The 27,671-nt window shown below is 38.9% G+C and overlaps 1 protein-coding gene across 3 annotated transcripts in view; it reads left to right on the top strand.

Annotated features, from left to right (window-relative positions):
* The window catches only part of MTO1 (mitochondrial tRNA translation optimization 1), a 31,331-nt gene extending 5,882 nt beyond the window's left edge, over positions 1-25,449 (top strand). For 2 of the 3 annotated variants that reach the window (XM_078055089.1, XM_078055090.1), the window contains exons 3-12: positions 10-127; positions 6,877-7,166; positions 9,256-9,368; positions 9,456-9,646; positions 9,877-10,007; positions 11,185-11,389; positions 11,471-11,642; positions 16,805-16,923; positions 20,572-20,732; positions 21,703-25,449. In XM_078055089.1, the coding sequence (XP_077911215.1) occupies positions 10-127; positions 6,877-7,166; positions 9,256-9,368; positions 9,456-9,646; positions 9,877-10,007; positions 11,185-11,389; positions 11,471-11,642; positions 16,805-16,923; positions 20,572-20,732; positions 21,703-21,864 (1,662 nt within the window). In that variant the 3' untranslated portion in view covers positions 21,865-25,449. The remainder of the gene's footprint in view (positions 1-9; positions 128-6,876; positions 7,167-9,255; positions 9,369-9,455; positions 9,647-9,876; positions 10,008-11,184; positions 11,390-11,470; positions 11,643-16,804; positions 16,924-20,571; positions 20,733-21,702) is intronic. The other variant, XM_078055091.1, reaches the window with a different exon arrangement.
* The last annotated feature ends 2,222 nt before the right edge of the window (positions 25,450-27,671 follow it).

The raw sequence follows: 27,671 nt of genomic DNA, 5'->3' as shown, positions 1-27,671 counted from the left end.
TTTTGACAGAAAGAAATCCTAAATACACCGCTGCTTACTGTTCAGGAGGGAGCTGTAGAAGACCTTATTCTTACAGAACCAGAGCCTGAGCACACTGGGAAATGCCGTGTCAGTGGTGTGGTTTTAGGTGTGTACTGGTTATAGATGATAATAACAGTATCAGACTCCATGTGAAAAATTAATTTTAGAGCAGAATGGAGATGTTTTGCTTATTCTAGGAAATTGTTGTGTTTTCTCTTCGTGGAAAAGGAAGACTGCATAAAAAATTATTTTCCTCCTTTCATCTTGATCTTCATGAAGCTCAGTCAAATTCTGGGCTCCTTTATACCATCTTAGTGTAGTACTTTATAACCTACATAAATGTGTTTTTCTCCTGGTCCTTCTGTTGTAATTTTTATTTTTCCTAGTCCTGACTTTAAGTTTTTAAATTTATATTATACAATGTTATATATATATTTTTTATTTAAAGGAGTTATGGATTAATTTTTTTAGAGAGGGGGAGGGGCACCGGGAAAGGAAGAAAGAATCTTAAGCAGGCTCCATGCCCAGTGCAGAGCCCAACGTGGGGCTTGATCTCACGACCCTGAGATCATGACCTGGGCCGGAATCAAGAGTCAGACGCTTAACCAACTGAGCCACCCAAGCGCCCCATGAATTAATTTTTTAATCAAAATAATACATGCACATAACTTTTGCAAAAATCAAATAGAATTTAAAAGTTCATATGAAAAACAGTTATCTCTTTATAGACTTAACCACTTCAGTTTCACTTTTGATATGTACTTACATATTTCTAAGTAATATGCTTATATTTGTACTCCCTAAATTATCAGTATTAGACATTATTAATTTTTTATAGTAGCTCTCTTTAATCCCCTACTTTCATTCTCTCTATCCTTCTTTTTTTTTTTTAAGATTTTATTTATTCATTTGAGAGAGAGACAGAGCATAAGCAAGGGAAAAGGCAGAAGGAGAGAGAGAAGCAGACTTCCCGCTGAGCTGGGAGCCCGACATGAGGCTTGATCCCAGGACCTAGAGATCGTGACCTGAGCCACAGGCAGACTCCCAACCATCCGAGCCACCCAGGCACCCTTCTCTCTATCCTTCTAATGTAATTATGCTATCAATTTTGACTGATGGTATTTATATTATTATGATTATATTGTTATATATTATGATTAAATATTGTTCACTACAGATCCAAGTAGTGTGCTATGTTTGTTTCCTTTCATAGACCTCTTTTCTTTGCCTTTGGTTAATATTTGCTTTATTTTTAATTTGCTTATTTTACTTATGGACTTGTTCAGCTTTTTCATTAGGGAAAAAAAACTGTCGGGGCACCTGGGTGGCTCAGTCGTTAGGCATCTGCCTTCGGCTCAGGTCATGATCCCAGGGTCCTGGGATCAAGCCCAGCATGGGGCTCCCTGGTCGGCGGGAAGCCTGCTTCTCCCTCTCCCACTTTCCCTGCTTGTGTTCCCTCTCTCGCTATGTCTCTCTCTGTCAGATAAATAAATAAAATCTTAAAAAAAAAAAAAAGGAAAACTGCCATTTTCTCAATAGTCAAGTAATCTGTCAATTCTGCTTTTTCTTTGATACCTCCTTCCCAGAGACATCAACTTCCTCAATCCCCCCCCCCCCCCCGCCCCCCGCAGGCAATCTGCTATAATCAGGACAATTGCTCTCTAGGACCTCTGCACAGATGTTATTTTGAGCCTTCCTTTTACTACTATGCTGTGTTATATCATCCCATGTTTCTTGAGACTTCAGTCTTGTTCTTTCTTATTGCCTCATTTTGCTGGAGTATATTTTCCAGTAGCTTCCTAAGAAAAGAGGCAAGGAAGGCGGTTTTTTTGTGTTTAAGCATATCTCAAAATGTCTCCCCTTACTTGACTCTTAATTTGTCTGAGAATAAAATTTTAGTTAAAATTTTTTTTCTGAGAATTTTGACGGTCTTGTTCCATTATCTTTTAGCTTCCAGTTTTGCTATTAAAAAGCTCAGTGTATATTTGGGTCACCTGGCTAGCTCAGTCAGAGCATGCGATTCTTGATCTTGGGGTTGTGAGTTTGAGCCCTATATTGGGTATAGAGATTGCTTAAAAATAAAATCTTTAGGGGCACCTGGGTGGCTCAGATGGTTTAAGTGTCTGCCTTCTGCTTGGGTCATGATCCCGGGGTCCTGGGATCGAGCCCTGCCTTGAGCTCCCTGCTCGGCAGGGAGCCTGCTTCTCCCTCTCCTTCTGCTGCTTCCTCTGCTTGGGCTCTCTTGCTCTCTCTTTCGAATAAATAAATAAAAACTAAAAAATAAATAAAATCTTTAAACAAAAAAATTTAAAAAAATAAATAAGATAAAATTTTTTTAAAAAAACAGATGAACATATGTGGTGGGGGAAGGAGAGAGGGAAACAAACCGCAAGAGACTCTTAACCATACAGTACAAACTGAGGGTTGGATGGAGGGAGGTGGGTGGGGGATAGGCTAGATGGGTGATGACTATTAAAGAGGACACTTGTGATGAGCACTGGGTGTTATATGCAAGTGATGAATCACTGAATTCTACTCCTGAAACCAATATTGCATTGTATGTTAACTAACTAAAATTTACATAAAAATTTTTTTACATCAGTATGGACTAGAAAAAATAAAATAAAATCTTTAAAAAAGAAAAAAAGCTTTGGGTGCCTGGGTGGTTCAGCTGGTTAAGTGTCTGACTCTTGATCTCAGTTCAGGCCTTGATCTCAGGGTTGTGAGTTCAAAGCCCCACATTGGGCTCTATGCTGGGTGTGGAGCCTAATAAAAAACAAACAAAAACCAACAATAAAAAAAAGCTCAATGCATATTTACATTTTTTTGTATATGAAAGGTTTTTTCCTTTCTAAAAGCGGGGATCTTGTGTTTGTCTTTGGTGTTCTGAAATTTGAAAGTAGTGTCCCTTAGTCTGCTCTTTGTTCATTCATTATGGTGGGATACTAAGTGTTCCCTTTTAATCTGGTAATCTGTCCTTGATCTGCATATTTTCTTCTAGTATTTCTCCATGCTTTCTTTCTGTAACTCCTGTCCCTTTCTGGATTGGTCTTCTGGGCTTCTTCTATTTTTATTTTTTTGTCATTTTGACATACTTTCTTAGAAGACTTCCTTAAATTTACTGTCCGAATCCTTGTAATGAATTTTTCTAAATTTGACCGTATTTTCATTTATAGAGTGTCCTTTTTTCTGATTGTTTCTTAGCATCTTGTTTTGTTTCTGAACTTAATATCTTCTTTAATCCACATAAGGATTTTAATTATCGATTTTTTTTTTTTTTTTTTTTTTTTAAAGATTTTATTTATTTATTCATGAGAGACAGAGAGAGAGAGAGAGACAGAGGCAGAGGGAGAAGCAGGCTCCCCGTGGAGCAGGGAGCCCGATGCGGGACTCGATCCCAGGACCCCGGGATCACGACCTGAGCCGAAGGCAGACGCTCAACCGACTGAGCCACCCAGGCGTCCCTAATTTTTTTTTTTTTTTTTTTTTTAAAGATTTTATTTATTTATTTGACAGAGAGAGAGACAGCTAGAGCAGGAACACAAGCAGGGGGAGTGGGAGAGGGAGAAGCAGGCTTCCTGCCAAGCAGGGAGCCCGATGTGGGACTCGATCCCAGGACACTGGGATCATGACCTGAGCCGAAGGCAGACGCCCAACGACTGAGCCACCTAGGCACCCTTAATTATCGATTTTTGAAGTTTCCTTTGATCTATGTGGTGTTTTCTCCAGATTCTTTATTCTGTTTATTTGGCTGCTTATTTTCATGTACATGGCCTTCCTCAAGTGTCTGGGGAACCTCAGCTGTCAGGTTTTTATTTTTATTTCTTTTTATTGTTATTTATTTTTTAAAAGATTTATTTATTTATTTTAGAGAGAAAAAGAGAGCAGAAGCAGGAGAGGGAAAGGGAGAGAGACTCTCAAGCAGACTCAACACTGAACACAGAGTCTGACGTGGGGCTTGATCTCGGGACCCTTAGATCACATCCTGAGCTGAAACCAAGAGTCAGATGCTTAACCGACTGTACCACCCAGGAGCCCCTAGGCTCTCAGATTTTTAAATGAGACAGTAAAACACTGGAAGATTTGCATGTGCACAGTTAAATTTTATTTCTTGCCCTACTCTATAATCTGGTGATTAGGGGTTGGACTGGCCTTTTTGTTGGTGAGCTACCAAACATCAATGACTGATTTAGTAAAAGAATCAGTCTTCTGCCAAGGGGGCTAATATGGCTGCCTGCTGGCATTCTGGGAACAAAATGGTAAGAGGACTGTGATAGAAAATCTCATCATTTAAAATACAGTTCTTGACTTAATTCCCCTGTTTTGAAAGTAATTTATATTATAGATTTATTAATTTTTTTGAATGGGGAATACATATACATGGTAAACAGTTTATTTATTTATTTATTTTTAAGATTTTATTTATTTGACACAGAGAGAGACAGAGAGTGCGTGAGAGAGGGAACACAAGCAGGGGGAGTGGGAGAGGGAGAAGCAGGCTTCCCGCTGAGCAGGGAGCCCGATGCGGGGCTCGATCCCAGGACCCTGGGATCATGACCTGAGCCGAAGGCAGACACTTAACGACTGAGCCACCCAGGTGCCCCACATGGTAAACAGTTTAAAGGGGACAAAAGAATGTGTAGTGAAAAGTGGTCTCTTTCTCATCTTGTCCCCCAGCCAATCAGTTTTCTTCCTCAGGAACATTTCTAGTTTCTTGTGTAGTCTCTCCATCTGTATATATACGTATTTTCATGCATATGGATATATTTGTATTTTATCACATAGCAATAGCATATTATCCACACTGTTCTGTACTGTTGTTTTTTTTTAACCACTTAATCTGTGTCTTTGCTTTTGGGAGCTATTTCTTAAGTTTTGTTTTTTTTAAAAGATTTTATTTATTTTTTTGACAGAGGGAGAGACATCAAGAGAGGGAACACAAGCAGGGGGAGCGGGAGAGGGAGAAGCAGGCTTCCTGCCGAGCAGGGAGCCTGATGTGGGACTCGATCCCAGGACCCTGGGATCATGACCTGAGCCGAAGGCAGACGCTTAACTGACTGAGCCACCCAGGCGCCCTTAAGTTTGTGTTTTTGTTCTGGTGATTACTTTAGTAACTGATTTTATATAATGTGCTTTATCTTCTCTTTCTTCTGTCAGTGTTTACTGGCTTTCCTCTCTGAATAGTTACTGAATTAGTTTTATTTTCATTTCCTTTTCTCTCCCCTTCCTCCTTTTCTCTCCAGATTTAATGATTATATTGTTTTTCTTAGTGCAGCCCTTTATACCTTTGATTTGTTTATACTTCTGTTACTTAATTTAATAACTTTAAATGCTATTTTTTGGGGCACCTGGGTGGCTCAGTTGGTTAAGTGACTGCCTTTGGCTTGGGTCGTGATCCCAGGGTCCTGGGATCGAGCCCCACATCGGGCTCCCTGCTCAGTGGGGAGCCTGCTTCTCCTGCCTGCTGTTCCCCTTGCTTGTGTTCTCTTTCTCTCTCTCTCTCTGTCAAATAAATAAAAAATTTAAAATTACTTTTTGACCTTGTTTATATTTTATAGGCACAACAATACAGTTTTTTATTGTGGCAAAATGTACATAACTTTGCCATTTTAGGGGCGCCTGGGTGGCTCAGTCGTTAGGCGTCTGCCTTTGGCTCGGGTCATGATCCCAGGGTCCTGGGATCGAGTTCCACATCAGGCTCCCTGCTCCGCGGGAAGCCTGCTTCTCCCTCTCCCACTCCCCCTGCTTCTGTTCCCTGTCTCACTGTGTCTCTCTCTGTCAAATAAATAAAATGTTTAAAAAAATTTTTTTGCCATTTTTTGCCATTTTTAAGTGTACAATTCAGTACCATTAGGTACATTCACAATGTTGTGCAACTGTTACCACCACCCATTTCCAGAACTACTTGATCATCCTAAACTGAAACTCTACCCACTAAACAGTAACTCCCCATTACCCAAAGATTAAGCCTAACATTTTCCTGTAAGATAGGTCTGTCTACACACAAAACCTTTATATAGAGACTTAACTATTTATCTCGTTTTCAGCCCCAACCTTTGTTCCTACATTCCTCAGTTCTCATTCTCAGTTCTCCAGTTTGCAGGCTTTGAGGGCAAATTATTTCATTCTCATTGGTACGTTCTCCTCATATTCTTGAGTTACATCCTTCTCCCCTCTGCTGGATTAGTTATTGCTCTTCCATCTGCTTTCTGTCTTCTGAAAATATTTTGAGAGTCCTCATCTTTTGACAAGTTCTCTCCCATTACTTGTCCTTTTGGGTTTATACCTTTTTTTGCCCCTTTATTTCATCTTCTTGGAGTTTTAGGAGGGAGAAGAAATCATGTGAGGGGGGTGCCTGGGTGGCTCAGTCGTTAAGCGTCTGCCTTCAGCTCAGGTCATGATACCAGAGTGCTGGGATCGAGCCCCACATCGGGCTTCCTGCTCAGTGGGAAGCCTGCTTCTCCCTCTCCCACTCCCCCTGCTGGTGTTCCTTCTCTTGCTGTGTGTCTCTCTCTGTTAAATAAATAAAATCTTTAAAAAAGAAAAGAGATCATGTGAGGTAGTCTGTCATATTTAACCAGGAGTCTAAAATTAATTTTAAAAATTAACTGAGACTACCTTTTCAGTACTGACATGATTTTAGGAACATGTGAATTAGTTTTTATATGTTACTGTGTTCTCTCTCCCAGCAGTCTTGGATTCTTGGTATTAATAACATACAGTCTTCTAACTTATTTAAAATTCTTTCTCAAGTTTCTAAAGACAAATTTTCTCTGTAGTTCTAACGTAAAATGGTCACATTTCAATTAGATCCATGGTAACAGGTCACAATTTTTACTCTTTCTTATCCTTTAGCGGATGGAAGCACAGTACATGCAGAGAGTGTGGTTCTGACTACTGGGACGTTCCTGAGAGGCGTGATTGTAATTGGACTGGAGACGCATCCGGCAGGGCGTTTAGGGGATCAGCCTTCCATTGGGTTGGCTCAGACTCTGGAGAAGTTGGGGTTTGTGGTGGGAAGATTGAAGACTGGGACTCCACCCCGAATTGCCAAAGAGTCGGTTAATTTCAGCATTCTAAACAAGCAGACACCAGATAATCCATCCATACCATTCAGTTTTATCAATGAGACAGTGTGGATTAAGGTAAGATAATTTATGAAAACTTAACTTTACAGTTGATGGTGGCTATTCACAGCAGCATATAGCCTAACTCTCCCTCCATCCCTCTCTTCCTCTCTTCCTTCCTTCCTTCCTTCCCTCCCTCTTCCTTCTTTCTCTTTTCTGCGCTTCCTCCCTTCATTCCTTCACAATTCACCTTACATTCCTACTACTTAGGGTGCAAAAAAGTGATGTTTAACAGGATTAGCTAATTTGGCTAATTGGGTGTTTCCCCATAAGTTCTTAAGTTTCGTTACTTCAGTAATCTTGCCAATTTAAACTTTTTTGAAACAATTGCAGACATACATAAATACTGCAAGACCATTAAAACAAACTCTTGTAAACCATTGAAATTCACCCACTGTTAATATTTTACTATATTTATCTCTCTATATAGAAATATAGAGATATATGTATATATTTAATCTATAAAACAGTAATATAGACATTTATCCTTATTCTTTTCTTTTTCCAGAACATTTGAGAGTAAGTTGTAGAGACCATGACCCTTTACTTTTAAATATTTGAGTATGGATTTCAACTAAGCACAGAGACGTGCTCTTATATTACCTCATTGCAGTAATGAAATTCGGGGAATTTAACATTGATACAGTGCTGTTATCTAATATATAGTTCATAGTCAGATTTTGCTGATTGTTCCAATATTGTTCTTTATAGCAACCTTTTTTTTTTTTTTTCCAATCCAGGAAAAAAATATAGTATTTAATTGTCATTTCTCTTTGATATGGAACAGTTCCTCAGTCTTTCATGATACTGGTATTTTTGTTTTTTTGTTTTTTTAAGATTTTATTTCTATTTATTTGAGAGAAAGAGAGGGAAAGAGCACCAGCAGAGGGAGAGGGAGAAGCAGGCTTCCCGCCGAGCAGGGATCCCAATGTGGGGCTCTATCCCAGGACCCTGGGATCATGACCTGAGCCAAAGGCAGACTTTTAACCATCTGAGCCACCCAGGCGCTCCGATACTGGTATTTTTGAAGAGTACAGTCTACTTTTGCCTACCTTTGGAATTATAAAAAAAAAAAGGTATATTGTGTGTTTAGAATTGAGGACTAATAATTGATGGTCCTAGTTCTTGGTGAGTGTTATCATGATAAGTGGCTCCAAATATTCTGTGATCTTGAGCAAGTCACTCTTGTATTTTTGTATTGGTAAAATGTAAATTGTGATGCTACTTTCTTAGTGTGTATATTTTTAAACTGTTTATTATAAAATTTCAAGTTTATGGAAAGTAGAAAAAAATAGCATAATGAATCTCTGTGTCCATCACCCAGCTTCAACAAGTAACATTTTCTGGCATTCTTGTTTCATCTTTTCTTAACACTTTCTTCTTGTGAAGTTTTTCTTTTTTTTTAAGATTTTATTTATTTGTCAGAGAGAGAGAGCGCGCACAAGCAGGGGGAGTGGCAGGCAGAGGGAGAAGCAGGTGCTTCACTGAGCTGGGAGCCCAATATGGGACTCGATCCCAGGATCCTGGGATCATGACCTGAGCTGAAGGCAGACACTTAACCGACTGAGCCACCCAGGCATCCCGACTTCTTGTGAAATCTTAAAGCCACAGTCCCAAATATCACATCATTTCACTTATAAATACTTTGGTATATGTCTTTAACAGATGAGAACTTTGTAAAAAACCAACCACAATACCATTATCACACCCAGAAAATAAGGACCAAATAAGGGCCACACATTGAGTTGGATGATATGCCTTATAACAACAGTTCCCCTCCTTTTTGACATTTATATGTGGAAGAAACTGAGTCATCTGTTCTCTAGAATTTCTAGGATTTCCCACATTCTAGATTTCTCCCTTCTGGTGCCTTAAATATTTTCTTCCATTTTCTATGTTTTTTGTAAACTGGTAGATCTACAGTCTTGTTTAAATTAGGTTCATCTTCTGGGTTGTTTTTGGCAAGAATACTTCATTAGTAGTACTCAGCATTATGCATAGGTTTAATGTCTATAAAAGTAAGTGCATATCATGTGTGTAATTTATTTGAGTAAAAGACAGACTAGTAAAGAAGCAAAGATTGTTATAAGTAGTTCCTATATTTTAGCCAGAAGATCAGCTGCCATGTTACTTGACTCACACCAACCCTAGAGTGGATGAGATTGTCCTTGAGAACCTTCACCTTAATAGTCACATTAAGGAAACTACAAGAGGACCCAGGTAAGGACAAAACATCGCTTTAAGGAATGCTGTCAACCCTCTTTTGTTTGCTTCATTAAATTTTTAAATTTAATTGTCCTGTTCCAGATACTGTCCATCCATTGAATCAAAGGTTTTGCGTTTTCCAAACCGTCTACATCAGGTTTGGCTGGAACCTGAAGGAATGGATTCTGACCTCATCTACCCCCAAGGGTTATCTGTGACACTACCAGCTGAATTACAAGAGAAAATGATCACATGCATCAAAGGCTTGGAGAAAGCTAAAATGATTCAGCCAGGTAAAGAGAATCACAGCTGCCCTTCCATATGAGCTCAGCATTGCTTTAGCAGTGAGGAGGTCTTAGCTACAGTTAGAGTTGCCTAGAGCCTCAGAAGACAAAGCCCAACATCTGTGCATTTAAAATATTCTTTGTTTTTCAAGAGCATTTAATGATAATATTTGCATCTCTAGTTTGAGACAAATCCAGCTCAGTTTTTACTTATTTTGTATCATTTATTCTTCGGTCAGGCTATGGTGTTCAGTATGATTACTTAGACCCCCGTCAGATCGCTCCTTCTCTTGAGACTCATTTGGTGCAACGGCTGTTCTTTGCTGGCCAGATAAATGGCACTACTGGTTATGAGGAAGCTGCAGCTCAAGTAAGTGGTTGTTCAAATGTTACTATAAACAGAAAAGGGCAGGAAAAGAACTGGTGTTCCTCCTTTTAATTTCTGTTGTGATAACTATATAGGTCTTAGATACAACTCATAAACTGTAATGGAAGACTTATTTCTATTTCAGGGTATACAAGGATGGCTACTATATACAAGAGAATTTAAAAAACACCTGTGGGTTATGTTTTGTTTTGTTTTTGTTTTTAATGTTTTTATTTGCATGTAGTTGGCCCACAATGTTACATTAGTTTCAAGTGTACAGCTGAGTGATTTGACAAGTTTATACATTCTGCTGTGTTCACCACAAATGTAGCTACTGTCCGTCTGTCCCGTTGCAGCCCTACTACAGTATCATTGACTGTATTCCTTATGCTGCGCTAAACACTTGTGGTTTTAATTCTCTTTTCTGAGCTCCTAGGTCTGATATCATATTTGATTAGATTTACTGTATTTAGAAATTTTTTAAAAGATTTTTTTTTTTTTTATTTGCCAGAGAAAAAGAGCACAAGCAGGGGTGAGAGGCAAGTAGAGGGAGAAGCAGGTTCCTTGCCAAGCAAGGAGCCAGACATGGGACTCAGTCCCAGGACCCTGGGATCATAACCTGAGCCAAAGGCAGACGCTCAACCAGCTAAGCCACCTAGGCATCCCTATTTTGAAAAATTTTTTTTAAGATTTTATTTTTAAGTAATCTCTACACCCAAAGTGGGGCTCACACTTAATAACCCCGAGATCAAGAGTTGCATTCTCTACTGACTGAGCTAGCCAGGCACCCCTGAATTGTTTTGAAAAAGAAAATTTAGTTCTTTCAACATAACTTTATTGCAAATTATCATATTCCTTTTAAGTGAGAAGTTGTGTTATTTTTACTTGTAAGTGGGAAAAGGCTAGAAGAGTTTTATGGGTGGATTTTAAAAAACATATTAGCCCACCTAAAGCTTATCAGGAATGTTAAATATTTTTGAAAACAATGAAACACAGCATTCTAAAGCAGCACATTACCTGTCTTGTTTTTGAATATGTATCACATTTTCTCTGTCTATTCTCTCTCTTCTGGGCAGTGCCTGCTTTCTTAATACCCGACGCTGTTTTTTCCAGGTAGTGTTCTAAGGTAGCTCTTTTTTCAGTTCATAATGGCCTTTTAAACATTTCAGTCCTCTCGTAGGGTGTGATAGCTGGAATCAATGCAAGTCTTCGGGTCAAACGGAAGCCTCCTTTTGTCGTCAGCCGAACAGAAGGCTACATAGGAGTCTTGATTGATGACCTCACCACACTGGGCACCAACGAACCCTACCGCATGTTTACAAGCCGAGCAGAGTTCCGTCTGTCACTGCGCCCTGATAATGCCGACAGCAGGCTCACGTTCCGAGGTAACTCTTCACTGGTTTACTTCACCAGGTTTACTCTTCCTTAAAACCTCTCTTACTATATTCTTTCCCTCCCTCTTCTAGGGTATAAGGAAGTTGGCTGTGTGTCCCAACAACGATATGAAAGAGCTTCTTGGATGAAGTCTTCTTTGGAAGAAGGCATTTCTGTGCTAAAATCCATTGAGTTTTCAAGTTCTAAATGGAAAAAATTAATTCCAGAGGCTTCTATAAGTATTGGTAAAAGTCTGCCTCTCAGGTATGCACTTTTAGTATAGACTTTTCTCACTCTTCACAGAAAAGTGAGATTGTTTCAGAGAGACATTACTTGTGGGTTCCCTTTTTAATTTCTTTTTTATTTTTTGGATTCCGTATTTTAAATGAATTTAGCTTACTTTTGGCTTCTTTTCAAAATCCTTTAAATGTAACTCAACTCTTTATTCAGGATTAAAAATATATATGATTCTAAATTATTATTATTTTTTTATATAATATTTCTGAGGCTCCCATTGAGTTCTTCTGGCTTTCCTAAGATTTAGAGGGTACAAACCAAGAAATACTGTTAATCCGCCTTCTTTTATAAGTATGGAGTAATTGGAAACCTCCTTTTTTTTAACTTATTTATTTATTTTAGAAAAAAAGAGAGAGAGGGTGTGTGCGCATGTGAGGGTGGGGAGGGGCAAAGGGAGAGAATCTCAAGCAGACTCTGCACTGAGTGTGGAGCCCGACTCAGGGCTCAGTTTCACGATCCTGAGATCATGACCTGAGCCTAAACGAAGAGTAGGACACCCAATCGACTGAGCCACCAAGGCACCCCAAAAACCGCTTTGATTAAACAGAGTATTTTAAATTCTGTGGACTTACTGGCAGAGTTCCTTGCTACATGTTAGGGGTTTTTTTGTCCTTGCTTTTATCATTCTGGTTAAATGGACTCTGAATCTAAAGGACATAAATATAGAGCTTTGCTTCATAGATACGTTCCTAAGGACCTTGCATAGTTCAAAATCTGCATATCTCACCACTCATTTTTCCCATTTAAAAAAATGTAAGCTAATTCAGGTGGGGAGGTGCCCAGAAGGCATAAATCTTAAAATCATTGTAGCTTAGAAGCAAATATGGTGGCATTGATTTTGCAGCTGTGTCTCCAATATATTTTTCTTTTATATTTTTCCTTTTTTTTTTTTAAAACCCTGTTTTCCTTGTGCGGGATTTTGTGGACTTAAAGGGTGTACCCGTTTTAATGCTGCTTTTTATTATCTCTAATCTTCCAATGCTCTCTCCTTGACTAACAGCCTGGCAAAATGAGTCCTTGTTTGACTTTAATCTCATCATGGTGTCTTATCATTTATAACTTCTATTCCCAAGTTTTCATTTTCACAGGAATTTCCCAAAGCACTGACACTACTGTTAGAGGATATTAAGCAGATTTTTTTAATTATAGTAACAGTAAGTGTTAAAGAATCTGCATAGAGGCGCCTGGGTGGCTCAGTCGTTAAGCGTCTGCCTTCGGCTCAGGTCATGATCCCAGGGTCCTGGGATCAAGCCCCGCATCGGGCTCCCTGCTCCGCGGGAAGCCTGCTTCTCCCTCTCCCACACCCCCTGCTTGTGTTCCTGCTCTCACTGTGTCTGTCAAATAAATAAATAAAATCTTTAAAAAAAAAAAGAACCTGCATAGTAGTCACCCAGACCAGGAAATCTTATTCACAGGAGTGACAGCCTGATTGACAAATGAGGACGGTGGATATATTTACCAGCTAAGTGGCACTGGGAGATGGCAATAGTATATAGTTTATAATCTACTCAGTATTCCAGGTGTTTGTTTAAATTTAGGAAGGCTTGCATTATTTCAGACTCTGTGAAAGAATTTATATATTTCAAATTTATATAACTAGAATTTGCATTAAATGTAACTGATGTGTATGAGGTAACATTGCCAGTGGGGTAATTGATTGTTTTTAACAGTCTAAAAAGCTAATCGATGAATAAAAATATGAATGAAAAGGCTAGCAGTTTTACATTTTTATCAAACTAATCCCAAGAGTGATTTTATTAAGGTGATTAAAAAAATAATAATTTAGCCAAATGCTTTTTTAAAAAATTCAGGTATCTTTCCCTTCGGGAGAAACCAGGGTCCCAGTCGCCATATTTTATTTCAGCAGAATAGTTACAGTCTAGCATTCAGACTCCCTAAATGAATTCACTTTATCAATGCCTAGATATGTAAAGCTAGAAAGATAAAAAATTGGTCAAAATACATTTATTGCATTTACTGTGTACATGTCAGGCTCTGTGCTAAGCACTCAGAAGTTGAACCAGACTTTGAACAGGCATTTTAACGGAAGAGATACATAAGTAACTGCATACACATTTCCTGTCAGGATTATAGGGAAGTACACTGATGTGTTAGATTTTCTCTTGTGTTCTGTTGAGGTGTGCTAACGTGTCCTCTCTGTGCCAGAGCTCTGAACTCTGAGATTTAGGCTTGATTCAAAGCAGGTCTTGAAGTTTGGACCTGAGAACAGTTCCAAGGCTTGTAAATAAATTATTTTTAAAAAAATGTTTAAGTTGGATGGTCAAGGTCTTCTCTTTGAGGTCGTCACCATCATGCTAGATTCCAAGATAATGGTTTTTTTGGTTAGTCATTAGGTGTGTTCCAGTATGTTCTGTAGTTTATTTCTTTTTAAGATTTTATTTATTTGAGAGAGAGAGAGAGAGAGTACACACGCATGAGCCAGGGGTGGGGCAGAGAAGTAGACCCCCTGTTGAGCAGGGAGCCCAACGTGAGACTCGATCCCAGGACCCTGGGATCATGACCTAAGCTGAAGGCAGACGCTTAACCTTAACTGAGCCACCCAGGCACCCTGTTCTGTAGTTTAAAGGACAACCCAGCCATTTCTCTCTTGGCGCTTAAGGAAGGTTTCATTATAGCTTGAGATGAGGCCTCTGTAATTAATTAGTTGACCTAATTTGTCTCTTGAATCACAGCAAAACTTCCCAGAATTTCTGGACATTCCTAGAGCAGGTGGTCTGAGGAAGAAATGAGTCAAGCATCCTCAAAGGGTGATAATGCATGACTGGTAATTAACAGTAAAGAAGGTTGGTTGGGAGGTCTGGGAAGACTTGGCAACCCTGGATGGACAGATCTGGCTTTCTGTTGACTTGATAATTAATTTAATTGATTTTGGGTGGACAGAATTTATCAAAAACATAATCTACTAGAGGGATAGATCAAAATTAGTAAATAGAAGTAAAACGAATTGAGGCAGTAAATATGGGGAAATCATACAGATCAGTGAGTCTTGTGAGAACCAAACAAAATGACAAGGAAACTGCAGGATATTTCCCAGTCTTGGGACCACAGGAATGAGGTGAGCCAAGGGCAGTACCATAGTTCAACTAAGTAGAACCAAGGTCTTGACAACAGTGGAACTCATTATGTACCACTTTTAGTTACCCTGGCAATAACCTTTTTTTTTCCCCCCGTTAATTTTTTTTTATTGTGTTATGTTAATCACCATATATTACATCATTAGTTTTTGATGTAGTGTTCCATGATTCATTGTTCATGTATAACACCCAGTGCTCCATTCAGTACGTGCCCTCTTTAATACCCATCACCAGGCTAACCCATCCCCCCACCCCTCCCCTCTAGAACCCTCAGTTTGTTTCTCAGAGTCCATCGTCTCTCATGGTTCATCTCCCCCACTGATTTCCCCCCCTTCATTTCACCCTTCCTACTATCTTTTTTTTTTTTTTTTAACACATAATGTATTATTTGTTTCAGAGGTACAGGTCTGTGATTCAACAGTCTTACACAATTCACAGTGCTCACCATAGCACATACCCTCCCCAGTGTCTATCACTCAGCCACCCCATCCCTCCTGCCCCCTACCACTCCAGCAACCCTCAGTTTGTTTCCTGAGATTAAGAATTCCTCATATCAGTGAGGTCATATAATACATGTCTTTCTCTGATTGACTTATTTCGCTCAGCATAATACCCTCCACTTCCATCCACGTCGTTGCAAATGGCAAGATTTCATTCCTTTTGATGGCTGCATAATATTCCATGGTATATATATACCACATCTTCTTTATCCATTCATCTGTCGATGGACATCTTGGCTCTTTCCATAGTTTGGCTATTGTGGACATTGCTGCTATAAACATCGGGGTGCACGTACCCCTGCTGATCACCACATTTGTATCTTTGGGGTAAATGCCCAATAGTGCAATTGCTGGGTCGTAGGGCAGCTCTATTTTCTCAACTTTTTGAGGAACCTCCATACTGTTTTCCAGAGTGGCTGCACCAGCTTGCGTTCCCACCAACAGTGTAGGAGGGTTCTCCTTTTAAATAAGTTATAACCAAAAAAGTCACATGTAAATGATGTCAGTAATAATTAACAGAGCAACAACTGGTGTGGTTCACTTCACCTTAGGGAAGGATTAGGGGGTGGGGATGGCTGAGAACAAGAAGGAATCTGAGATCAGTACGAAAGGGATTAAACTGTCCAAAGGAGCACCAGAACTTCTGGAGATGAAACATACCTAAAGTTTCTCTCTCTAGTTGGATCTTAACAGGTGTCAATGAGTCAGTCAAGTTATTGCAAATCTCATCTGACCTACCTGTCAGCATTTATACTGAGGCATGTTCTTTTGGTGAGCCATGTAGGTTGCCTGGGAATTTTAGCAATTGTCTCTATTAGCTGCATGTATTGATTGCTCTCCTCTCCCCTTGCTTTGGCTCAGGAGGCCTTAGCCTAACCAGAGTAGTGGAATTAGAACTGAGAATTAGCTCCTTGAAGTTCCCAATCAGTAAAAATTGAAATGGAGATTATACTAAATTAGAAAATAACTGACTGGAAGAATACATAGGAACCCTTGACCATCATTTTCATCAGTTTGTTTTGCAGAACCTTAAAACATACAGGGAGGGGCCTCTTGTTCTTATTTGGGGAGTTCTGCAAAAGCAAGAAAGAGATCTTCAGGTGGTTTTGAGCATGCAAGAGGATGACTCCTTCACAGGACATGGGGCTTAACATGATTTAGATGTAAATTCTTAAGGAATTCAAACCCTTGTTATCAGAGGATATTTTGTCCTTACAAGAAAGGGAGGACAAAAGGATTATAGTAATGCAACCTTTACCAACAACTTATTTCTCATAATAAAGGAGAGGAGTTGGGGAGAATTACAAACTAGTCTTATTGAGGTTCTCCTGTGTTGCAAATCTACTGCATTTGCTGACTGTGCTTGGAAAGAATTAGGAGTATATCTTTTGATATTAGTATTAATTCTGAGATTTGGCATTATTTCTAAGGAATCTTCTTCTTAATCTGGCTTATATGATACAGACCCCTATGTTTTGTTTTGGGTTTGTTTTTTTTTTACCCCTATGCTAATGAAACTTTTGTATATTTGCAGAGCTCTAGATGTTCTGAAGTACGAAGAAGTTGACATGAAGTTGTTAGCCAAGGCTATTCCAGAGCCCTTGAAGAAGTACATTAAATGTAGAGAGCTAGCTGAAAGACTGAAAATAGAAGGTAGAAAATAATTTTTTACTTACATGCCTATACATTCTCTTTTCCATTTGTGCAAATTATGAATGGATAGCAGATTCATTGAGAAAGAGCTCTATGTTAAGAGGAGCTATTATTACCATAGAACCAGCATAGTCTTAGGCTCTGTGCTATTCAGAGTGGGGTTCCCAGGCTAGCAGCATTGCAACACATGGGGGCTTGTTAGGATTACAGAATTTCACAGTCTTCCTCAGACCCACTGAATAAGCATCTTCATTTTAACAAGAACCCTAGGTAATTTGTGAGCACATTTCAAGTTTTGGGAAATGCTATAAGGTTTACCAAAAATAACCCCCCAAAACCAAAAAAACACAAAACTTTTTTTCCTTAAACTTTCTTTTACATTTTCCTCATCTAGTGTTCTAGCGATGAGAAAAATAATACTGTCTTTGGCTTTAACAATATACCGGCATAGGGGCACCTGGGTGGCTCAGTCGGTTGAGCATCTGACTCTTGTTTTCAGCTCAGGTCATGATCTCAGGGTGGTGAGATCGACCCGTGTCAGGCTCTGCACTCAGCGAGGAGTCTGCTTCAGATTCTTTCTCCTTCTTCCTCTCCCTCCAGCTCTCTCTCTCCTCTCAAATGAATAAAATCTTAACAACAACAATAACAACAACAACATACCGGAATACTCTACCATGAAAATACTTATTTTGTATCAGGCAAATCTGAGCCTGCCCCTGGTACATTGTAACATATATCGTGCTCTCATACTCTTGGTCAGTGTACTGACCATCAATGCTACAGATGACTTTGTAGTTGTACTCTATTTTTTTTAAGTTTTTCATTATGAAAAATTTCACACATAAAAAATAATATCAGCTTCTGCAGTTTGATAGATGTTTTTTCCTGGAGTGGCAAATTATGTGGAGAAAAAGGCAGGGAACAGAAAGAGCTGGGGAGAAGGGTAGGAAAAGTTGGATAATGATGTTTTGTTCAAACGGAAAAGGACTTTAAATTCCTTAGAGACCAGCCAAGGTTGTAAGAATGCTGCATTCCTTCTAGCAATGGCATTTTCTTTCAGTTCCAGAGAGATCTATCACTTTGCTATCCTTTGGCTATACATACAGGGTGACCCAAGTGCTACCTATCACCCACCATGCAAGTTAACAGAAGTCTAGCACCAAAGGGAAACTCAACAAAACTCTAGAATCATTATTCCAAATGACCAAACACTATACTTATACTAATGTATAAGAAATAATGTTGACAGGGATGCCTGGGTGGTTCAGTCAGTTAAGTGTCTACCTTTGACTCAGGTCATGATCCTAGGGTCCTGGGATCGAGTCCCTCATTGGGCTCCTTGCTCAGCAGGGAGCCTGCTTCTCCCTCTGCCTGCTGCTCCCCCTGCTTGTGCTCTCTCTCTCTGACAAATAAATAAAATCTTAAAAAAAAAAAAAAAGAAAGAATGTTGACCTTTTATTTCAACATCATAATTTCTCTATTGAGTAAAAATTACTTATTGAACATTCAGGCTGTTATCAGTGATTCTCAAATCAGTACATGGACCCCCCCCACCAGATAGCAAGTTTCTTTCTTTTTTTTTTTTTTTTTTTAAGATTTTATTTATTTGACAGAGACATAGCAAGAGAGGGAACACAAGCAGGGCGGGGTGGGAGAGGGAGAAGCAGGCTGTCCGCTGAGCAGGGAGCCTGATGCGGGGCTCAATCCCAGGACCCTGGGATCATGTACCTGAGCCAAAGGCAGATGCTTAATGACTGAGCCACCCAGGCGCCCCAAATAGCAAGTTTCTTGATGGCAGAAATCAACTTCGCATTCTTCTTTGTATTCTCTCTCAGGTTTTGTTATATATATATTTGGAAGTTTAAATAAATATACCTTTAAATATATATTATCTCTCATTTATATTCCATGATCCTCTATGGGGTCTATTTATGAGTCATACAATTATATTATAGTTTTTTGTGCTAATTTGTCATATTATAATTTGTATTAAGCCCTTTACATGCAGTATTTTGTTTGGTATTTAGAATTGTTCTGTGAAAGATAGGTATTAACATTATTGTCTTAATTTTACATTAAGTGGTAACTTGCCCAAGATCACACAATTGGTGAGTGGCAGAGCTGGAATTTGAACCTAGCTTGTCTAACTGTGAGGCCTGTGCACTTCACAACTTTTTGTTGCCATAAAGACCATCAGAAGTCATCTGAGTCAGCCCTTACAATTTCTAGAGATGGGGCACCTGGATGGCTCAGTCAAGTGTCCATCTCTTGGTTTCAGCTCAGGTCTCGATCTCAGGGTTGTGAGTTCAAGCCCCACATTGGGCTCCACGCTGGGTGTGGAGCCTACTCACAAAAAACAACAACAACAACAAAAAGGTAAAAAGAAGCTAAGGCCCAGAATGATAATGACCTGCCCATAGTCAGAGGATAATTCATTGGTAGAGCCAGGCTTCGAGCTGAGATTTTCTGCTAGTCAAGTAACAGAAGCAAATGTTACCAAAACCTTTAGGGAAGACTGGCTTTCTTGAACAGAATACAGTAACCACCTCAATTTAGATTTTAAAACAGGTTTTAAGTTTATTTTTCTAAGAACAGAATGCTATACAAAATAATTGCTAAATTATCCTAACTTCACTTCTGAATAAAACCTTAAATTATGTATTACATCTAAAAATCTCTACTTTTGAAAATTATAGCTTTAGGGGCGCCTGGGTGGCTCAGTCGTTAGGCGTCTGCCTTCGGCTCAGGTCATGATCCCAGGGTCCTGGGATTGAGCCCTGCATCAGGCTCCCTGCTTGGCAGGAAGCCTGCTTCGACCTCTCCCACTCCCCCTGCTTGTGTTCCCTCTCTCGCTCTCTCTCTGTCAAATAAATAAATAAAATCTTTTAAAAAATTTTTAAAAAATAAATGAATAAAAATTATAGCTTTATATGGACATAATTCTGAAAACCATTTTCTTAAAGAAACAGCTGATCTTTAGGCCCTAACGTTCCAAACCACAGCCTTTTGAGGGTTTGCACTGAGAGGGAAAATTTGCACTGAGAGGAAAAGCAGTATCTTAATTTTCCAGATTTTTTAAATTTCTGAGTATCTCTACATCCAACGTGGAGCTTGAACTCACAACCCTGAGATCAAGAATCACGTGCTGTACTGACTGATCCAGGAAGGAGCCCCTTAATTTTCCAGATTTTTTTTCTTAAAGATTTTATTTACTTGACAGAGAGGGAGAGTGGGAGAGCATAAGCACTGGGGAGCGGCAGGGGAGAGGAAGAAGCAGGCTCCCCACCGAGCAGGGACCCTGACTTGGAGCTCGATCCCAGGACCCTGGGATCATGACCTGAGCCAAAGGCAGACACTTAGCCAACTGAACCACCCAGGTGCCCCAATTTTCCAGATTTTTGAAATGAAAAGGACATGCAGTAAACTATCAAACAGAATGCTGTATTGGTATGCAAGATACTCCCTCTCTCATTTAGCCTCAACTTCCTCATCTACAAAAGGGAACACTTAACCCCATTTATCTCCTGGTGTTAGGAAAAGTGTTGAATGACATAATATATACAAAAGTTTTTTGTAAATTGTAAAAAGCTATAAAAACACAAGTAAATATACTCTGAGTGTCATAACATAATTAATTCTGTTCACCAGCCACTTATGAATCAGTGCTGTTCCATCAGCAACAACAAATAAACGAAGTTCAGCAAGATGAAGCGCTCCAACTGCCAAAAGACCTAGATTATTTAACCCTCAGAGATGTGTCTTTGTCTTACGAAGTTCGAGAGAAGCTACATTTCAGTCGCCCAGAAACGGTAAGAAACCAGGCAGTGGAGCAGGTTATAAAGAGCTGGTGCTTTAATTTTTTAAACCTGGATTTACAGCGGTCACATAATTAATGTTTTAGTTCATCATAAAAAATCTAACCTCTTATTTTCATAATTATATCTCTTTGTATGACAGATGTTGGTTTGTTTTTCAGAGACAAAAAAACTTAGTCTAAATAAATAACTAGAAGAATTGAGTTGATTAAAATTATTCTCTAGTCCCAACTATGTGCTAAACCACAGTGCAAACTAGTATAATGCATGACATAAAAGAAAGCACATTAGGTTAATACATGTGAGTGGTTTTCAAATCACCACTTGGTTCCCTCCCTAGGAGTTCCATAGTGTTGGCTTAGAAGCTACTAGGAGGAAGAAGGGAGCAAAAAAAAAAAGGTCCCTCACCCCATGCTTCTGTCTAAGTGTGTGTGTATGTGTGTCTGTAAATGTCTGTAAACAAATTAAAAATTTTATTATATGGCATATAGTATTGGACTTCTAATAACAAATATTTAAAGACTAATAGGCTATATTTATCCCTTCTGAGATGCCCATTTAACATTTCTGCAACTGAGTTGTATCTTAAAAATGGATGGTGTATCATAGTAATGGACAGTGGCTTTTTTTAGTGGTGATTCATATAATAAAAGGCATTTAACAAAAATATAACCTGTAAAATTTTTTGAAAAAAATTATTTTTAAAGGGAAGAGTGATTCCATCAATATAACATGACCTTTGACAAGTCGCTTTAACTTCTTTGAGCCTCATTTTCCCTAATTTGTAAAATGAAGGTATTAATAATAATCACATTCCCTTTATCTACTTTATAGTTATTTTGAAGATACATTAAGATAAGTTCTGAAAATATTTTATAAACTATAATATACAGATTATTAGGAGCAAAATAGATTTGATTTGATTTGATATAGCTCACTTATGTTTTATGGTTTTAATTCTTAGATTGGGGCTGCTAGTCGTATACCTGGAGTGACACCTGCTGCCATCATCAATCTGCTTCGATTTGTGAAGACCACTCAGCAAAGACAGATGGCTATGAATGAATTGCCCAAAGCTGATCAGTCCTTATGTGATACAGAAAGCCTTGAAGAGAGCCAGTTATAGCTTTATATTCATAGAAGACTTTTAAGTAGTACAAGAGTATAGATAGGATATAAGAAGTATTTATATTTAGCACCTATTAAAATAATAAAATAAACTTACTAGGTTATTATGGATTTGTCACTAATTTATGAAGAGGGCAGAGATTATAACTGTGCTTTTTTTTTTTTTAAGATTTTATTTATTTGATAGAGACATAGCGAGAGAGAACACAAGCACGGGGAGTGGCAGAGGGAGAAGCAGGCTTCCCGCTGAGCAGGGAGCCCAATGTGGGGCTCGATCCCAGGACCCTGGGATCGTGACCTGAGCCGAAGGCAGACGCTTAATGACTGAGCCACCCAGGCGTACCATAACTGTGCTTTTTTATGTAGCTGAAAAAAGTTATAAAGTCTTGATTTATATTCTTTCTCTTAGGTGCTCTAATACAGTGAGCCTATTAATATAACTGCAGTGTTCATCAGGGAGATAATAGTGGACCCACAACTAAACCTGAAGAAAAATCTCAGCTTGCAGATTTACCTACTCATAAGGACCTTGTCCATTAAATGTTACCAAAGTGAAAGTTTTTTTTTTTTTTAAGATTTGATTTATTTGACAGAGACACAGCGAGAGAGGGAACACAAGCAGGGGGTGTGGGAGAGGGAGAAGCAGGCTTCCCGTCGAGCAGGGAGCCCGATGTGGGGCTTGATTCCAGGACCCCAGGATCATGACCCGAGTCGAAGGCAGACGCTTAACAACTGAGCCACCCAGGCGCCCCCAAAGTGAAAGTCTTATGTTCAAAACTGTTTTGAAAGTTAGTAGTCTTTTGCTTGGTTAATGAGGCAATTTCAAAGCCCTCAAATTCTTAGGGCTACAAATTTTAAACTATACAAAATCACCTAGAATCATTCAGCTGATTTCTAGCATTGGAATATAGTATGTAGGGTGAAAGTTGACTTTTGAGATTCCTATACTTCTGCAGGAAATCCTCACCAGTAATTATCTTTTTTTTCTCACCAGTAATTATCTTTGAACATTAATGAAAACCCTGTAAAATAGAAAGGTTGGAAATGATCATACTTTCCTATGATCCACAATACAGAAAATTTTTTGGCAACCTGGTTAAGGGAGAATAAAGGTAAATTTTATATCATACAATATTTTCTTACGAAACTGTTATGGCCATGATTTCTAAACAATAAAGACAAATCCATAGTAACTGGTGACTAGTGTTTCCCTGTTTTAAGTCAGAAGTGACAGAAAAATTGAAATGATGCTGGCTCTCCTCTTCCTCTTCAGTACTTCGATTCTATGTTGTCACAAAGTTTAGGGTGGGATGACCACCTGGGTCCTTTGGCTGGCTGGTTCACCTTAACCTTTCTGTATAGACTAGAGGATGAATACAGACAAGTGGGTCAGAGAGCCTTCCTTGTTCCTGGAAATGCCAACTCGGATCTCTGGTTGGTCATTAAGGAGAAGTTCCCATGTCAGCTTCAGGCCAAAGCAGATACTTAAGACCATACCAGGGGCCCTGAAGTCACTCTGGAAACAGATCTATGTGTTAAGCCTGATTATGGGTCAGAGGCAGCCAAAAAGCTCGTTGCTATAATCAGATATGGCTACTTGGATGTAGCTCAGTTTTCATGGATTTGTTTCATCTAATTTTAGTCTTTCCATTAAAGTAGTCAGTATCAGTAGCAAGTAAAAAGTATTTGTAATGCTGGATCATTTAGCAATGTTGAATTCTTTTTGATACTTGATTTAGTAATTTCAAAAAGTGGTAACTTTTACTTTAGTTATGGCTATTCCTAGACAGAATTCTTACTACAGAGGCAATATTGATTACAATACTATATTACATTTTAAAAAGGCCATTTTGCACTACCTGTTTAGCACCGGAAGGGAAATCACTGTTTTAAAACTTTTTTCTGGTTAGGGGACACCTGGGTGGCTCAGTCGGTTAAGTGCCTGCCCAGCATCCTGGGATCGAGTCCCACATCAGGCTTCTTGCTCAGCAGGGAGCCTGCTTCTCCTCTGCCTGCCACTCCCCCTGCTTGTGCTCTCTCTCTCTGACAAATAAATAAAATCTTTAAAAAAAAACAAAAAAAAAACTTTTTCTGGTTAAATACAAGAGTAAAAGCAGTGGTGCTTTTGGGGTGCTTAATGATTGAAATTTATCTTGAGGAAATATAAAGTTCTTAAATGCTTTGGAAGGTTCTTGATGGCTGTAATTTGGGCCTAGTTGACAGTACACATATTAAGAAATTTAAGTTTTATAATGTGATTCCAGTATAATAGTAACTGACTCACTGAAAAATGATGGAAAACATTTGTTTTAGGTTCTGCCTTTTGGTTTAGGATCTTTAAATCTATAATTTAAAATGTGTTAACTTTTACAAAATTACCTTGCTTAAAAAGAGTGTTCCAAAACAGCTTACTTACCTTCTCGTTCTGCTGGCCAGAATGCTATAGACCATCATGCTCTAGGAAAAAATCAGTTAAAAATGTACTTCATAGAAATCTCCCCCAATGGGGTGCCTGGGTGGCTCAGTCGGTTAAGTGTCTGTCTTCAGCTCAGGTCATGATCTCAGGGTTCTGGGATCGAGCCCTGCATCAGGCTCCCTGCTGAATAGGGAGTCTGCTTCTCTCTCACGCTCTGTCCCTCCCCCCCCCCAACCCTGCTTGTGCTCTCTCTCAAAGAAATAAAATCTTAAAAAAAAAATCTCCCCCAACAATGACAATAGTCAGCCTCCAACAGAAGTTGGCCACACTTGTGATTTCCTCTACCCACCACAGACCACACTGCCTGGTAGTTAGAAAAACTAGGTACTAAAGTTCATTTCAACAGGAACACCAAAATAAAAAAGAGGAAAGAGCTAAGGAGCACAAAGCATTTGTAAAATCATCGGTTCAGGGAGAGAGAAGGGAGGATTGAAGATTGGAACTTCCGCTAAATTAAGCTGTTATAACCTTGAACTGTGAAGTTACCTCCTGTAGCCAGAGTTTGGATTTTATTATTTTTAAAAATATTTGGTCATTTTTTAGTTTCAACCTAGATTAGAATAGCCATGGCTTTTTCACTTCAGAAATTTCAACTCCTAGAAGAATACCCTGTCCAGAAGTGGTGTGAAATAATAGGAAGTCACCAACAGAGACTAGATCATTCTGAGCTGGCAGAGCTGCTTATCCTGGAGGGCGCACAGTGAAAATAACCTGTTCCTCTTAGGCTCCCTCTTTACAATACTTTTATTATTGCACTTCTTTCATTCTACCTTAATTTTTAATATCTGTCTTACCTTAATCTCTTAACAAAATATAAACCTCTTGAATGCTTGCAATGCCATAGTTGTAGGGACTCAGGGCGTGCTTTCTGAATGAATGAGTATTACTAAAGGCAATAGATGACAAAACTAAAACTTAAGTGAATAATTAAATGGGATAAAAATATTTGACACAAATATTTAGAACTATATACTTTTCTGATTGCCTTTGTCTCCATAACTCTTATATCTTCATATTGTCTTCGGCTTCATTTCCTCCCTATCTTCCTGTACTATCTCTGTTTTTCTGCTCCTAATATGAAATTGAAGTTTATTTTTATGACACTCATTTTATTTATGAAATAGATTTTTAGTATTTCCTAAGGTAAGAACCAGGTGAAAGAAACAATCAAGAGAATGAAAAGGCAATTCACATAATGGAAGAAAAAACCATGTATCTAATAACAGGTTAATATCCAGAATATATAAAAGACTCCTACAACTCAACAGCAACAACAAAAAACCCCAAACAACCCAATTAAAAAATGGGCAAAGAGCTTGACTAGATATTTCTCGCGTAAGATATACAAATGACCAATAACCACATGAAAAGATGCTCAGCATCACTAGTCCTCAAAAAAATGCAAATCAAGACCACAATGAGATGCCATCTCACACCTATTAGGATGGCTATTATTAGATAAACAGAAAACAAATGTTGGCAAGACTGTGGAGAAATTGGAACCCTTATGCACTGTTGGTAGAAAAGTAAATTGGTACAGCTGCTATGGAAAACAGTATGACAGCTACCTCCACCAAAATTAAAAAAAACTACTGTATGATCCATCAATTCCACACCTAGGTATATACCCAGAAGAATTGAAAGCAGGGTCATAAAGACCCTGTTCAAGGGTCATGTTCATAGTAGCATTATTCACAATAGTTAAAAGGTGGAAGCAACCTAAGTGTCCATCAACAGATGCATGGGATAAGTAAAATGTATATAAATACAGTGAAATACTTTTCAGCCTTAAAAAGAAAGGAAATTCTGACACATGTTACAACATGGATGAACCTAGAGGACATTATGCTAAGTGAAATAACCCAGTCAAAAAAGCACAATATTCTAGGATTCCACTTTTTTTTTTTTAAAGATTTTATTTATTTATTTGAGAGAGATTGGACCAGAGAAAGCACAAGCAGGGGGAGCAGCAGAGGAAGAAACAGACTCCCTGCTCAGCAGGGAGTCTGACACAGGACTCAATCCCAGGACCCTGGGATCATGACCTGAGCCGAAGGCAGACACTTAACCAACTAAGCCACCCAGACACCCCTAGGATTCCACTTATATGTGGTACCTAGAGTAGTCAGATTCTCCTAAAGACAAAGGAGAGTGGTGATTGGTGGGGTGGGGTGGGGGGAGAGGGAGGAATATGGAGTTATTGTTTAATGGGTACAGAGTTTCAGTTTTTGCAAGATGGGAGTTTCTGAAGAAGGATGGTAATGGTTGCACAACTGTGAATGTACTTAATGCCACTATACACTTAAAAATGATTAAGATGGTGAATTTTTGTTGTGTATATTTTACAATTTTTTTAAAAGCTAAATGGATTTGTGTATGTATCTCAGCTCTAAAACCTATTTACTGATCATTTACCCCCTACTTATTTCTGAAAATATACTTGAGACATTTTAAAGCGAAGAAAATTAAGGATCAGCTGAGGAAAAGGCAGATCACACTTAAATATTAAATTCCAGCTCTGAGCCTCCTGTCAATGGTATAGTTCTGTCTCATCAAGGAGACCAAGAAAAGGGGCACCTGGGTGGCTCAGTTGGTTAAGCAGCTGCCTTCGGCTCAGGTCATGATCCCAGGGTCCCCGGGATCGAGCCCCGCATCGGGCTCCCTGCTCAGCGGGGAGCCTGCTTCTCCCTCTCCTTCTGCCTGCCTCTCTGCCTACTTGTTCTATCTCTCTGTCAAATAAATAAAATAAAAAAATCTTAAAAAAAAAAAAAGACCAAGAAAAAATGTTTTCCTATTACTAAAATCTAAGAGATGGGCGCCTGGGTGGCTCAGTCAGTTAGGCGTCTGCCTTTAGTTCAGGTCATGATCTTGAGGTCCCAAAATCGAGCCCTGCATCGGTCTCCCTACTCAGTGGGGAGTCTGCTTCTCTCTCTCTCTGAGCTCCCCCCCCACACACCGGCTCATGCTCTCTCTCTCTCTCAAATAAATAAATTAAATCTTAAAAAAAAAAAAAGTAAGCTTTGGGCACGCTTGAATGCCTCTCTAGACAAGTATAGGTTGACACCCTATGCTCTTATGCCCTAGGGAAAGGATGCATTTATTTTGATCTAGAACCTCATTTTGACAGTCACTGACTTCTAAATCAACGTTCTCAAACTGCTAGCTGCAATTCATTAGCAAGCTATGAAAATTTTTGTCATAGGTAATAAAAATACTATTCTCTGACACTTTTGTTTCAGTACTTCACATACAAATTATATTTCACCAATTTTAGGACTTATTTTTTTCCTTTTATCATCTCTAAATTGTTGTATGTTCTATAGTCAATA

Source organism: Halichoerus grypus, chromosome 9 (assembly GCF_964656455.1).
Source record: "Halichoerus grypus chromosome 9, mHalGry1.hap1.1, whole genome shotgun sequence".
Classification (NCBI taxonomy): Eukaryota; Metazoa; Chordata; class Mammalia; order Carnivora; family Phocidae; genus Halichoerus; species Halichoerus grypus.
This window is presented reverse-complemented; position numbering and strand designations above follow the sequence as displayed.